General features: G+C 42.6%; 1 protein-coding gene across 7 annotated transcripts in view; it reads right to left on the reverse strand.

Annotated features, from left to right (window-relative positions):
• Positions 1–15,874, reverse strand: part of IQCK (IQ motif containing K) — a 127,136-nt gene extending 111,262 nt beyond the window's left edge. For 2 of the 7 annotated variants that reach the window (XM_045461677.1, XM_045461678.1), the window contains exons 1-4: positions 15,646–15,873; positions 7,732–7,796; positions 6,248–6,377; positions 4,700–4,797 (exon numbers count right to left, since the gene is read on the reverse strand). In XM_045461677.1, coding sequence (XP_045317633.1) covers positions 4,700–4,797; positions 6,248–6,377; positions 7,732–7,796; positions 15,646–15,832 — 480 coding nt within the window. In that variant the 5' untranslated portion in view covers positions 15,833–15,873. Of the gene's footprint in view, positions 1–4,699; positions 4,798–6,247; positions 6,378–7,731; positions 7,797–15,645 lie in introns of all 7 variants that reach the window. The other 5 variants (XM_045461672.1, XM_045461675.1, XM_045461676.1 and 2 more) reach the window with 5 other exon arrangements.
• Positions 15,875–15,878: the final 4 nt, after the last annotated feature.

The raw sequence follows: 15,878 nt of genomic DNA on the forward strand, positions 1-15,878 counted from the left end.
AATCAGGACTAGAGAAATAAAGCTGAATTTTATTCTGAGCACTTAAAAGATTAAAATATGAGAGCATCTGGGTGGCTCAGTTGTTTGGGCATCCGACTCTGGATTTAGGCTCAGATCATGATCTCATGGTTCATGGGACTGAGCCCCACGTTGGGCTCTACGCTGACAGTGCAGAGCCTGCTTTGGATTCTCTTTCTCCCTCTGCCCCTCCCCCATTCCTGTGTGTGTGCGTGCACATGTGCATGCTCTCTCTCTCTCAAAATAAATATTTAAAAAAACAAAAGATGATAATATCCAATGATGAACAAACTGTTTGATTAGGATCTTTATGAAAGTCACCAGAGTTCAATTCATAATATTTAAAATGACACATATAAAGGAATTGAATTATGAATTAATCAAAATCAAAATCATCAAACTTACACAGCTTGTGTGCGACAGAGTCAGACTGGAAGCAAAGTCTGCCTGATTCTGGAGGCTGGGTTCTGAAGCACTGGATGAGGTACCACAGACTTCCTCTTTTGTGTGTGTGTGTGTGTGTGTGTGTGTGTGTGTGTGTGTTTAATTGTCCAGGTGCTCTATGACATAGTAATTAGGTATCACTGATGCTTGTCTCTTTCTCTCTCTCTCTCTCTCTCTCTCTCTGCTTTATTCCCTCCAGTTTTTCTTGGAGTGTCACAGTACTCACAGGGCCAATCTAAATAAACGATCCTGCCCCACGATGTCTACATGAGGGCTCTGTCTGTGTGACTGACTGCCCCAGATCTGCCTCATTTCTTACTGCTCTTCTCCACAGCTTCCAGACCCATCTTTCATATCAGAATCTGGCCTGTGCTTTTGGCAAGCCACTGGACTGACACCAGTGTGGTCTGGGGGTCAAACTCCTAGTCTCAGGAAGCAGACTGCTTGGCTTGAATCTTGGCTCTACCACATACTGGTTGTTCCCTTGAGCTTGTTGGTTAACCTTGGTGCTGCATAGTCCTCATCTATAAGATAAGGGCACATACGTTGGGGTGCCTGGGTGGGTCAGTTGGTTGAGCGTCCGACTTCGGCTCAGGTCATGATCTCCAGTCTGTGAGTTCAAGCCCTGTGTCGGGCTCTGTACTGACAGCTCAGAGCATGAAGCCTGCTTTGGATTCTGGGTCTCCCTCTCTCTCTGCCCCTCACCTGCTTAAGCTCTGTCTCTCTGTCTCTCAAAAATAAAAAAAAACATTAAAAAAAAAAAAAGAGCACCCACATTGGAGGGCTGCTGGGAAGATGAAACTTTCTTCAGACAAAATGCTTAGAACAATGTCTGGCACAAAGCAAAGGCCCTAAAGCGCTAGAAACTACTATTCTTCAATTCCAGCTTCTTGCTCATCCCCCTGGCTCTCCATTGGCTAGGAGGTCCCTTCAATTTTAGAGGAGGGGCTCCTTATTCAGCTCTAGCACTAGAGGCAGCCTCCCTACAGTCTACCTTCCTCCAGAGGCAGTAAATCCAGACACTGCAGGTACAGTTAGTAAATTACTTCTGGAATGTAATAGCTAGGGCAAACTGACAAGTGCTCCCATAACTTAACCGCTATCTTAAAAGTTGGCTCTCACTTTTGAGGAACCGTATGAATTCATTCATCCGACAAATATTTAGTGAGTCCCTACCACGTACCAGGCACTGCTGGAGCTACATCATAGAACAAAACGGAAAATAATGAAAGCGAGGGAACATAACTATAAGCCAGCATTTTAAGGGCAAAACACAAATCAGCAATTATCTCTTGAGCAACCTAATATGAACACTGTTTCAAGATATAATTTGAATGGCTCCAATAAACAATGAATTACACTGCTGTTTAAGAGTCATTTGGATGCAAGTTCAGTTGTGGGTGACAGATAAGAATGCTTCAGTTATGTAATTTTGGCTGGAGGCTGGTTATCATTCAGTTTAGCATCTATTCCCACTGACAGGATGTGAGGAACAGCTGAATTGAGAAAATGCAAATCTGTTGTGCAGATCTGGATAAGAGGAGCTCCATTTGGGTCTGACAAATGCTGATGTAATTTTCAAGGCTTCAAAAATAACCCACAAAAGGCTACATGACCAAGGGGTGAAAAAAGAGGGAATCACATTTAATTAACAAATCCCAAGTCAGGAAATGAAAGAAGTTAATGGTAATTCACCCATCTTGCATATTTGTAGCACTCAAGTTACTTGAGCTTCTGGGAAGAGCCTGAGGGCAGGCAGGGCAGGAAGCTAACCTTCCTTGGTGCCAATGAGTATCATTAAATACTTCCCCTCATCCTCCTGGTCATCCAGGCCATCCTCCTGAGGCTCACAGATCCCCTAGGTTTCCCACTGCAAGGAAGTGGCTGAGCAGGATTTTGGACTCCAGTGTGTCTGGCTGCCTTTAAAGTTTATCAATTTTCTCAAGCTAACAGTTTTAAGAACTCACATTTTCTACATTCCCTGATCGTTCATTACAACATTTAAACTTTAATGCTCCATTCAAGCACCCTGCAGCATTTGATGTTTAGACTAGTTTCACTTAGTCCCAGTGGCAGCTCATCTGCAGGATGTCGAAGATGAAATATGAGTTGGCATGAGGATGCCTCATTAATCTCTAATACAAACAGAAATTTTTCTGATTCTTTAAAAGCATTTTATCATTGCTTAGAGGCTGGAAACTGTTTCTAGCCCCCTCATTACAAAATTATTTATGGACAAACATTAGATATAGAACCCTCAATGTAAAATCTTAATTACTGCCCTTTTAGCTGATTTTTGTGTGCTCTGAACGGGTATAAATTAGAAGGATAACAGCTGAAGAAATTAGAATAAAGTCTGCACAATTCAATAGAGCTGTGCCAAGTCTAGATGTGCATTCACAGCACCTAGATCCCTTCTTGTTTTTTTCTCCACGTCCATTCTTATTTCAGAGGCTCAAATAAGAACAGAAACAAAGGGTAGGGAAAAAAGAAACTCCAGCTACCGAAGGCTTTACTGCTCGTTTGTGGTTTTCTTGAGACAGGGCCATATCTGGTCCTCTCTGTGTCCCTCCCTAGGGTCTGGCCCCGTAATCAGCACATAGTAGGGCTAAACAAATATTTGTTGAATAGAACTTAATTTGGGTGACCTAATCTGTCTGCAGATATTCCTTACACATATTCAAACAAAGGTTATTCCTGTGCTCATTTCTTTGTTTAATCATTGTGATCCACCCTTTGTTCAATCTAATAAAAGGCACAGCACACTTAATATACTTTGGCCAACAGCAAGATTAAAAAGAAAAATCCCTGAAATGTGACTTGCGAGACTGTGTGGTCTCCCTCATTTAGCAGCAGGACCTGAGGCCAGAGAGACAAAGCCACTTGACAATGGCAGGGTCAGGCCAAGGCTCTGCTCTCTGGCCCCTGGCCTCACTACCAATCCACATGGCTGCACCTTGCACCTGTTAACACCACAATGAGGAGGGGAAGGTCAGTTATGAATAGGGGACAAAAATTAAGTCCTCAGGAGAAGCCAAATGAGCAAATGAACAAATGCAGGAAGTGGAAGCAGTTCAGATTTTATAACCTGTGGCAAGTAACAATCTGTTCTTCACACAACAGATATGGATTTAAAAATCAGTGTTTCCTAGAGCTATTTAGAGGACAGTCTCCAACTCTCATTGTTGGGGAGGGACGAAGTTAGGACTATCTGGGGTATGGGTGTCTCCTCAGTATATAAAAGCACTATCCAGGCAGTATCCACTTCTCAGAGAGAGGCTCTGTGCTGAAGGGCGACCAAACAGTTCAAACCATTAACTGCGAATGCTCTCAAGATCCTGGGATGTGTCAAACTGATTGGGGTTTGCACTGTAGTTACTGCCAATCTTTTAAGTATCACTTTGAATCATTTAGCCTGGATTTGAATCCCAACTCTGCCATTCATCCTTGATCACCATTCTAAATGTCCTTGTTCTCCTGTTGTCTCATCTACAAAATGCAGACGGCACTAATAGGAATCTCACAAGGCTGTTGCTAGGGATGCATGAAATCATGGATGGTAAAGCACTAAGCAAAGTACTTGGCCAATATTAAATATTGTGGCTATTTTACATTCTTCATGTGGGCCATCCCCAATTCTAGGATTCAAAACTGTGCAGGGAACACACACGTCCAAAGTATCCTGTCAGCTGTAGAAAAGAGGGAGCCTCCATAAGGGTGTTTACAGGAAGGCGTGCAGGACTGGGACTCCATTCACACACATAACTGGCTGCAGCGTGACAATGACTACTGCTAAAGGAGCACTCACTATGTGCCAAGCCTCTCCTGAAGCAAGCTACACGCACGGTGCTGGACACGAAGTGGAGTAGCGAGAGGCCAGAGGTGGGAAGGCCAATCCAGAGTCAGATAAAATTTAAGGAGAGCTTTAATCTGCACACAAACACAGTCAAAGGGAGTGAAAGATCCGACAGACCTGGTAGATGCCAATTACCCAGGAGAAAGGCAGGCAGGGAGGCCAAGAAGGTGGAAAAGCTCTCCGGAGCAGATGGCAGTGCGTGTGTGTGTGCACAACTAGATGTCATGGCTGAAGTGGAGTGAGTGACCAAAACACAGCCTTCCCTCCCAAAGGGATTGTTTTGAGAACAACCACTTGATGGTACTGAGATAATGAGGAACCATCTGATAAAAAGAAATTACTGAGCATTCAGAAATAAAGAAACCCCACAAAGCAACTAACCTCAAAACATTTTTCTTTCTTTGCTTGGTGAAGCAGGCTAGCCATTCCAGGAAGCAGAACTGGAAAGATGAATGTTTCCAAATATTCCTTGGGGGAACCTAAACCAAACAAAAAAAATCCCACTGAAAATCCCAAATGGCCCAAATGAATCTGGGAGAAACGTTTGCTTCTGAACCAAAAAAAAAGATACCATCCATGAAATAACATGACCTTAATGTTACATTTTACTCCAGACTGCTGAGTTGGGCTGTATTCTTGAAGAAACTTAAAATATCTTTCTGAGCCTCTGCAGACGGGCAAGGATGGAGATGGGGTCTTGCACAGGGCCAGGGCCACAGGCACAGACAGTAAGGAGGCCAGTGTGGCTGGAGGGAAAGCAAGGCAAGTGTGGTGGCGATGAGGCCAGAGAGGAACAGGGTGGGGGTACGACGTCTAGGGCCTTATGGCCATAGTAATGGTGGTGGTGGTTGTCAAGGCCCGAAGCACACCAGCAGAGACAACAGAACAGAGCGATAGGAGAGGTCTGGCACCAGGGAGGGCCAGAGAAACTGGGCCCAGGGAGATGGAGAAAGTTTAGATCTCTGGCTCCAGGCCACAATGCAGGGCAGCATGATATTTTCTTCCACTTCTTACATTTCCCTCTCTTTGATTTTAATGTAAAATCAAAGTATGCTTGGCTGTTAGTTATCGTCTTTATTATATTTTAACATACAAGATAAATCAGTGGGATAAAAGATATTTGTCTTAAAAATAAAAATTAGCGGTGCCTGCATGGCTCATTCAGTTAAGTGTCTGACTTCAGCTGAGATAATGATCTTACGGTTTGTGAGCTCGAGCCCTGCGTTGGGCTCTCTGCTGTCAGCAGAGCTTGCTTCAGATCTTCTGTCCTTCTCTCTCTCTGCTCCTCCCCTACTCACTTACTTTCTCTCTCTCTCAAAGATAAAAAAACATTAAAAAAAAATAGGGGTGCCTGGGTGGCTCAGTCGGTTGAACGTCAGACTTCAGCTCAGGTCATGATCTCACAGTCTGTAGGTTCGAGCCCCACGTTGGGCTCTGTGCTGACAGCTCAGAGAAGCCTGCTTCATATTCTGTGTCTCATCCTCTCTCTGCCCCTCCCCAACTCATGCTCTGCCTCTCTCTCTCTTAAAAATAAATAAACATTGAAAAAAATTAAAAAATAAAATTAAGGGGCGCCTGGGTGGCTCAGTCGGTTAAGAGTCTGACTTCGGCTCAGGTCATGATCTCACGGTCCGTGAGTTCGAGTCCCGCGTCGGGCTAGGTGCTGAAAGCTCAGAGCCTGGAGCCCATTTCAGATTGTGTCTCCCTCTCTCTCTGCCCCTCCCCTGTTCATGCTCTGTCTCTCTCTGTCTCAAAAATAAAAAAAATTAAAAAAATTAAAATTAAAATTGAAATTAAAATTAAAACAAGAGCATATTCTTTCATACTTATGTGGTCACCTTGAGGTCTGTCCACCCCATCCCCATCCTGTGGTTTTGCAATGTTACAAGCCCCAAATTACAAAAGACAAAATTTCACTTCCTTACTTACATGTTTTTGGATGGATTTTTTCCAACTTAACTTGAGGACAGGGTACATGTGAGTACGTGGTCAAATGAGGAGTTGAATAAAGGTGCTCTGTATTGAAGCCATGGAAAATCGTTTCCTCCAATGGTGAAACCTGATGGGGGATAGTATTGGGGAGGGAATCAATTCATAAGATTGTTTAAATAACTGTATTTTCTTTATAACCTAACAAAGGATAAAACTCTGTATTAACTTCAGGTTCAAGGGGCATAATGAGCACAAATCTCTGTTCCTCCTCCCTTCTGAGACACCTAAAATGACAATCAAGGAATAAAGCCCTCATAGAGAAAAGAAGACAACCAGAGGATGAAAGATTTGCAAGCATTTCTAAAACAAACGGATGAAGCCTGTCATCAAATTAAGAAAGAGAAGGAATGGCAGCCCACAGTCCACAAGGGGAAATTGCCCCGGAGGATGGGGGTCCCTCGTCCTATCAGAACTCCAAAAGGCTTCAATGATTTGGAGGCTCCCTGCCTGCTAACCCCAAAGAAAAGTCTTCCAGTAGACAATCACTCCCCAAGGGCTCGCAGTCAGTTTTTCCACTGGTAGAAGAGACTCATCCAGAAGACAAACCCACATGCACAATAGCAGAAGAAAATCATACCAAAGAAAAATCCACTCAGACCCCCATTTTAAATTTTGAATAAATAATCCAAGTTCTCCCACACAGATAAAACACATCAATAGCACAAGAGACAAAGATCAAGACCTACAAAGAACTGACTCTGGAAGAAGCACATACAATTTAGGGAAGAGAACTGTAGTTGGTATCTGCAGAGCAATTTGAGAAAGCATTGCATCCCTAAAGCGAGAAGAGGATGCTATGAACAAGGAACAATCACAGACCAGGAAATTTCTTAGACACAACAATCTCTAATAGTGGCAGCTGCGATAATGTACGAGAAGTGTAGAGACTTAGGTTTGGTCCCATCTCTGTGACCCTGCTCAAGTCGCTGAATGTCTCAGAACCTTGCTCTTTTATTTTAAACTCCATTAAGTCCTGTTTTACTCCAAGTATACTGCCTGAGGGCCCCCCTTCCTAGCTGCCTTGTCCTTGGCCCTCTTAGTACAGTCGTTATTTTGCTCATGCTGGCATGCTTAGGAAACGTGCTCTATCACCTGCTGTCCCCAACATGGACATGTGTTGACTCCTTTGTGAAGACCCTTCTCATCCAGGATCTCATTTGAACCCCACAGAGGTCCTACGAATTAGTCGAGGATCATCTGTTCCATTTAAAAGATATGAAAACTGAGGCTCAGAGAGATTATATGATGCCCTTTAAGTCACACCATTAGGAGTAGAGTTAGTATTCGCCACCATTTCTGGTTTTAACTCCAGTGCCTTCCCTCTCCCACCTCCCTAGCTCATGACACTGACATTCGCCAGTCATTGGCACTGTTCTCACGTAAGAACCTTTTATTTGGGTTGGGGCCTGTGTGATACTCACAGTAATCATACCTTCTGGCTTGACTTTACATCCCTCTGGAAAGGGAGGCAGCTCAGCTTCATACTCTAAAGAGTGGGAAAAAAAAATCCTCAATTCCACACTTCATTGCAGTTTGTGATGCAATTTCCCTTCCTCTGAATAAAACATTCTTAAATTTTATTTTCCTTGGTGATGTATAGAAATGAAAACAACTGGCTATTACAGGTTAGTAATTATCGTGAGCCACCTTATTTAAAATGGGTAAAAGAGGACTGTTCTCTTGCATGACAGAGTCAGGCTTTATGGAAGAGGTTGAGGTTCTTTTGCTGAGAGGGTACAACTTTAGATTTTGCCCCAAGTTATGGTAACTACCAGGAATGAAAGAAGGAAGAGAATGGAGGGAAGCTAAGGGAAGACACGGATAGCTACAGAGGGGAGGGGAGGGCAGAATAGAAGTGACAGAGAGATGGGCTGTCCTTTGCAGTCATGAGGATGAACATGAAGATGGCCCGGTTGGGGTATGCATTTGGAAGAGCAATCCCATAAAGACCTTGCTCTTCAAAGTACACTCAAGAACGAGCAGCACTGGGCATCCCTGGGAAGTTAGAATTGCAACACCTCAAGCCCACCCCAGACCTGCTGAATTTGAACCTGCATTTTAACAAGATACCAGCTGACTTGTGCACACAAGAGGTAGCTCTGCTGTAAACTCCAGTAGTTTCCTATCCTGGCTGCACACTAGCATCACTGGGAAGGGGAGCTTTTTGAAAATACTAAAGTCTGGGCCTAACTCCAGAAATTCTGATTCAATGGGTCTAGGGCAGAAATGCTCATGGGCTACATTAGTTACATGCCTAAAAGAAAGAGTGGTAAAAATATTTCTGGAAAAGTCAATGTTTTAAAGGCAAATGCATAATCACTTTGTAGCGAGGAGGAAAAAACAGTTTCTGGGCAAGATGGTATTGATGGAATATAACTGAATTGGACACATGCTTTCTTCTACCACCTGGTTCCTTGTCAGTAAAACATCTCTTGAATTTTTTTTAAAAACTCCTAGGTATCAGGCTGTGATGAGTATGTTACGCTGCAGCAGCAATTTTGATTTCCAATACTAGCTATATTAGTTTTCTACTGCTGTGTAACAAACTACCACAAACTTAGCAACTTAAAACAACACAAATTTATTATTTCACAGTTCCTGTGGGTCAGCAGTCCAGGTATGGGTTAGGATCTCATCAGGGTGAAATCAAGGTGTTGGCCACGGCTGTGATGTCATCTGAGGGTTGGGTCTTCTTCTAAGATCATTGGTTGTTGGCAGTTCTCAGTTTCTTGTGGTTGTAGGTCTAACGTCCCCATTTTCTTTTTGTTGGTGGGACTCCCAGCTCCTAGAGACCACCCTCGAGTTCTCGCCATGGACAGTTCACACATGGTTAGTTGCTACTTTGAGATGAGCAGGAGTCTCTTCTGCTTTAATGTCTTTGACTTGTTTTAAGGGCTCATCTGATTAGATCCAGCCCACCTACCATGATCTTCCTAATTTAAAGTCAACTGATGACGAACTTTAATTACATCTGGAAAATCCCTCGACAGCAATGCCTAGATTTGTGTTGGATTGAATAACTGGGAGGTGTGTGCAACTGGGGAGTGGGAATCCTTGGATCTTAGAATTCTGCCTACCGTAACAGCTCGGGCTCTACCACTTTGTTTTTTCTCTCAAGCAAGTAAATTCACTCTTCTTCCCCAAACAGTTTGAGAAACACGAACATGGTATGAAAACTATTTATTTAGATTTTATATATATTTAGAGCTCTGATTACAAAGGCAATACATGCTATTGTGAGAAAATTCCAAAGAATACAGACCTGTCTTATGTAGGGAGTGTAAGTCACATCTGATCCCATCACAACCATAATAACCACTGTATTTACTAACATATGTATATAATATGCAAATACATTTATTTACATTACATCTCCTACACCAGGTCAGACCATCCAAGTATAGAACCTCATAGCACAGTCCTTTTTCTTCTTCATTTATATCAGCTTTATCCTTATTTGAAGTTTGTAAAAATTAATGACTATCTCTTCTAATAGACTGTGTATTTTGTGAGGGAAATTGTCTGGGTCTGCTTATGCTCAGTATCCTATTCCCAAAGAATACTTGCTGAATGAATGAACAAAATAAAGAGTATAGCAAGTTACTTTTGACCCTTTATCTATTAATTTGTTCATATTTATTGACGGCCCGCTATGTGCCAGGAACCATTCTAGATGTTGAATGTGTGACACCTTTCAATGTTGTTATATACAGGATATGCCACTATTATTTAACCAGTGTACTCTTAGTGGGTATTCAGGTTTTTCACAATGCTTCATTATTACAAACAATGCTGCCATGAGCATCATTATATATACATCATAAATTGGAAGGGAGATATTTTTGTAGGATTAATTCTTAGAAGTGGAATTGTTCTGTTAAAGAAAAAAAATAATTTAAAATTTGGGCCCAAATGCCAAATGTTCCTACAAAAAGTTTAAAACAATTTATACTCCTAATAGTAAGACTCTCTGTTTCTCTGGGTTGTTACCCATCCTATATTTAAAATGATATTTTGCTTTTATCTGCATTTCATTGTCATTTATTTTTATTTTTTCTATTTAGATTTTTTCTAAGAAGACTTCTTAGGAGTTCACTTAAAGTTGATGGAAAAAATGCAAATTTTTTCATCATACAACCACAAAAGATAAACAGTTGAAATGATTATGTACAAGCATGGGAAAATACATTATCTTCAGGACAATCTGATGTGTTTGTGATTTCAAGTCTGTAATATTTAAGAGAATCTGGCATATTTGAGAACTTGTCACTTTTGCCTTGTGATTTCAATTTAAAATATATAATTGATTACAGACTGATGCTTTTTTCCACTGAAAGCCACATGAGTTTGTATAAATTTGATTAAGTTTGTAAAGAGTATTGAACTCATTAAAACAACTTGATTCACCATGGTTTGACTCATTCAATTTATTTTTTGAAATAATTTTTAATTAAAAAATTTTGTGTTTATTTATTTACTTAGAGAGAGAGAGAGAGAGAGAGACAGAGCAAGCAGGGGAGGGGCATAGAGACAGGGAGAGAGAATCCCAAGCAGGCTCTGAGCTATCAGCATGAAGCCTGATATGGGGATCGAGCTCACAAACCATGAGTCAGATGCTAAACCGACTAGTCACCCAGGTGCCCCCAAAACATTTTTATTTTTGAGAGAGAGAGAAAAAGAACATGCACATGCACGTGAGAGAGCATGAGCGGGGGAGGGGCAGAGAGAGACAAAGACACAGAATCTGAAGCAGGCTCCAGGCCCTGAGGTGTTAGCACAGAGACAGATGCAGGGCTTGAACACACAAAACTGTGAGATCATGACCTGAGCAGAAACCAAGAGTTGGATGCTTAACCGACTGAGCCACCCAGGTGCCCAGGAATAATTTCTTGTGGCTCAAAATACACAGGACAGGACAGTAGTACTGTCCTTTGTACCTCACTTGGAGAGCTTATTTAAAATGGAGAGCTTGGGGACTTACCCCCAAGAAGTCCCACCTCATTAGGTCCAGTAAAGAGCACAGGAATCTGCATTTTAATAAGTAATCTAGATTTGATGCAGGTGCTCCCAGTCTACACTTTGAAGCATGCTGTATGTTGCCTAAGGTTTTAGACTTGAGTGACACACACATCGGAGATCAAGCCTGGTTCTGCCACTTGCTTCAGGCAAGTTTCCTAAACTCTATCTGCTTCAGTTTCCTCATATGTACAACAGGCAAAACCCTGAGTTCTCGTGAGGTTTAAATGAGAGGAAAAGCATCTAGCACAGTGCCTGGCACATAAAAAGCAGCTCAATAAATGTTGCCATTAGGATGACTTGAACAAATGGTAGGTGATGAAACAAACAAACAAACAAAAGATCATTAAAGGGCTTAGGTATTAAGGTAAAGAGTTTGTTTATCATGAAAGCTATGAAAATCATTGCAGGTCATGGCATAACGTAATCAGATTTGAATTTTAAAGACATTCCTGTGGAAGACGGTCTGGATGGTGGCCTTCTGCAAATAAAAAGCTACAGCAGCAATCCAAATAGGAAGTGGTAAGGGCCTGAGCTAAAGCAGCAGCCATGAGAATCAAGGGTGAGGAGTTGGGGGTTACAAATGTTAAGCAGGTAGAATTTGTAGGGACTGGGGATCATGGAAAGCAAATGGGAAGCACGTTAAGATGAATCTCTGATTTCTGGACTGGGTAGCTGAGTGAATGATGGTAACACTCATTGAGATGGAAAGTTGTTGGTGTCTAGAATAGTGCCTAGAGTCATTACTGGCCCAGCACTTAAAACAGTTCCCAACATGGGTAGATATGTTGACAATATATGAGAATAATTTCATTGGAACCATGAGGTAAGTAGGAGCTAGTCTGCGCTGGGTTAAGAGAATAGGAATGAAAGTGGTATGAACAAGGGCAGCGTCTTCTTTCCAGAAGCTTGGATGAGAGAAGAACATGGGAAGACAAGGGCTAGAACATAATAGGAGCTAAGGGAGAAGTTTTTCCTTAAGATGACAGACCAAAGGATGTTTGCAAGCAAAAGCCAGTAAAGAAGTTAGAAGTAGGAGAGGGGGTGACAGAGCAGGATCCTGGGATCACAAGAGGATGGAACCAAAGTACAGATGTAGGCGGAGCTGTGAATAGCAGGGTAAACACTTCTTCCATGCATGCAGATGCAATTATGTTTATTGGTAATATGGAAGTTGGAGTATCCCCTTCCTGCTTCTGATTGCCTTACTATTCTCCATGAATGCCTCCTACATTTACTAAGTGGTATCACACAATGTTTGAGGAGGGCAGTAGAAACTTGGGACTAGCAGATGGGGGCTGTTGATTGACAGGCACTGTGAGAGCCTCTTGGTGTCATTTTTCTCCAGCTGTACTCAGCTGCTGCGCTAGGGTTACAAGCAGGCATTCAGAGCTGGTCCATACTGGTATCTGGGAGGAGGGATGGAGGAACTTGGTTTTACAATAGCTTTAAGGATTGAGGCCAGAGAGGGTTTGGAGTGATGAACCAATGGCAATAATGAGGATGCTGATGAGAGTAGTAACAGCAATATCAAAATAGAAGATGGGAAACTCGTGATACTTTGACTCAGTCTTCCTTAAAACTATAATTAAAAATCATGTCACAAGTAAGATTTAACTAGAAGCCTTGGCAGTGAAGGAACTTTATTTATCAATAATACAAGTGCCTTTGAGAATACAAAGGTCAGAGGTAGTCGTCACTGTTAAGATGAGACAGAAAATTAAAGAACATTTACAAGTAAGTTGTCAACTTACACACACACACACACACAGCAGCAGCAGCAGCAGCATAGGACAGTCTTAAGTCAGATATTTACCTGTTCTGTATTTCATTTTCCTGAAACTGAGTTTCTGACAGGTCTGATTGCTGTGATAATTAGCTTAAAAAATTTTTTTTAACGTTTGTTTATTTTTGAAGGGGAGACAGAGTGTAAGCAGAGGAGGGGCAGAGAGAGAGACACACACACACAGAATCGAAGCAGGCTCCAGGCTCTGAGCTATCAGCACAGAGCCCAACGCAGGGCTCAAACTCACAAGCTGCAAGATCATGACCTAAGCTGAAGTCAAATGCTTAACTGACAGAGCCACCCAGGTGCCCCAATAATTTGCTTTTTAAATGGAGATATACTAATAGAATGTAATACTTAACCTCAAACATAGAATTACCACAAAGTCTGTTTTTCATGTTTGTCGTGAGACACTAAATCTTACTATCTCTTATAGAAAATTGCATGTTAGAATGTTTAAGAAATTGGGTTTATTCACCTGGGTTGTAATAATCATCACGGCACCTGAGTATATAATTCACCACCTTTGACCTCATTAACTTCTTTAAAAAAAAAATTTTTTTTTTTTTAATTTACTTTTGACAGAGAGAGAGAGCACGAGCAGAAGAGGGGCAGAGAGAGAAGGAGACACCGAATCTGAAGGAGGCTCCAGGCTCTGAGCTGTCAGCATAGAGCCCAACGTGGGGTTCAAACTCATGAACTGTGAGATCATGACCTGAGCCAAAGCTGGACGCTTAACCAGCTGAGCCACTCAGGCACACCAGACCTCATTAACTTTTGGATGTAACTCTGTCACTTTGTGAGCGGCATTCACTTGCTTTTTAGAGAGCACCAAAACCTTTTGTCTTTGCTTTCTCCCTACAGGGCTGTTTGACCAAAATAAATCCCATGATTCTAAAACACAGTGCAAACCACGTTTCTTTGTTAACAACAACAAACATTTATTGAGCACTTTCTAAATGCCAGACACTGTGCTAAGCATCTTCACATACATTTTCTTATTCAGTCTTCACAACAGCCCTGTGAGGTAGGTAAGCAGTTTCCTTAACAACACACGAATAATAAACTGTATTATGAAGAGCTGTTTGGCTTGGAGAAGTCAAAATATCTTTCACTTTCCTGGGGAAAAGAGAGCCACAACTACCTTCAAATAAGAGTGGATTCTTTATGGTAGAGTGAGATCAACTTGGGCCATGGCACCAAGGGGGCAAGGATCAAAGGATCAAATTATAAGGAGGACAGTCAAGATGAAACAGATTTTTCTAAATATAATGTAATGCTGGAGAAGGAATTCAAACACTGGATGCAGGTGAAACAGACAGCTGCTGAGGTATCGATCAACTGTGTCCACTAACTATTCTCTTTCCCTCTGTATTTTTCCACCTGTTTCACCTCCTTGCTCTCTCTCCTTCTATCTGATCCCATATACTGGTGCATGCACTCTTTTTTCCATTCAACATTTACTGGCTTGCACTGTCCAATATAGTAGCCACTAGCCACAAGTGGCTATCTAACTTTGTTAAACTTAAAAAAAACTGAGTACTAAAGTTACACTAACTACATTTCAAGTGCTCAGTAACCATGTTAGTAGCTACCACATTTTTTTTATTGAGATGTAACTCATATAACATTAAATTAGTTTCAGGTGTACAACATGATGAATCAGTAGGGCTACCATATTGAAAAGTTCTACTGGGCAATGCTGTTTCGCAGAGTTGAGGTAGTGACAGTAGCCACAAGAATGAAAAATCTTGAGTTCTTGACCTTGAGGAGCTTACAACCTACAGGAGAAAAAGACCCACCCAATATTATTTTTTCAAGAGCTAACAATGAGCTCTTGTTGGAAATCGGGCAGTTGGCTAAGCACTTTCTAGGACTGTTTAGCTGCAACGCTCCTAATACCATAAAATAGGTGTCATTATTATGCTCATTTTAAAGAGAGGGCAGTAACTTGCCCAACATGTGAAGAGTATTGTAAGGCCTCATGACCAAGCCTATGTGTAGGGCCACAAAAGAAGTTGAGCTAACCTGCATTTGAGGATTTTAAGGAAGATTAGAAATGGGAGAAGGATTAAAACCCAAGTCTGTATAGACCACGCTTACCCAACATGTGGGCTACAGACTACATCAGAATTACTTAGGATGCTCGTTAAAAGCACAGATTTCCTGCATCTGATTAAGAGATCTGGGGGCAGGGGCTAGGAACCTACGTTTTAATCGAGCTCGCCTTCTCCGCCCCAAGATTCTTTCCTATTCATTAAATGAGGTTTGAGAGCCACAGTCCCCACCACTGGGTCCCCTTGTTCCGCTTTCCCCTGTCTTCCCTGCCTTTAATCTGACTACGGATCAAGGTTGGAGACTGTGCTGCGTAATCTCGGACAAACCTCTCGGAGCCTCAGTTTCCCCATGCGTGAAATGGAAAGCCCGGCGGGCCTGCGGCGCGGCTGCTAGAAAGCCATTCAAAGTAAGCGCCCAGAAAACGCGGCCCCAGCCTGACGAGTCCCGCCCCTCTCTGCCGGCCCGGACTGCCTACCCTCGCAGATCTGCTCCCACAGGTTCTTGCCCAGCGGCTCCGCACCCTGTCCGGGCGAGACGGGTAGCTCGGGGGATACGGGGGACACGGTGGGCACTGGCGTCCGGGTAGCATCCGACGACTCTGTAGAGCCAGCCGGTTCCTCGCGAGGACCGGCGCGACTGCTCAACCGCCCCGGGGCCGCCATGGCCACGGTTTCCAAGGCAACCGCCCTCCCAGCAGGGCTGCGACCC

Source organism: Leopardus geoffroyi, chromosome E3 (genome assembly GCF_018350155.1).
Source record: "Leopardus geoffroyi isolate Oge1 chromosome E3, O.geoffroyi_Oge1_pat1.0, whole genome shotgun sequence".
Taxonomy (NCBI): domain Eukaryota; kingdom Metazoa; phylum Chordata; class Mammalia; order Carnivora; family Felidae; genus Leopardus; species Leopardus geoffroyi.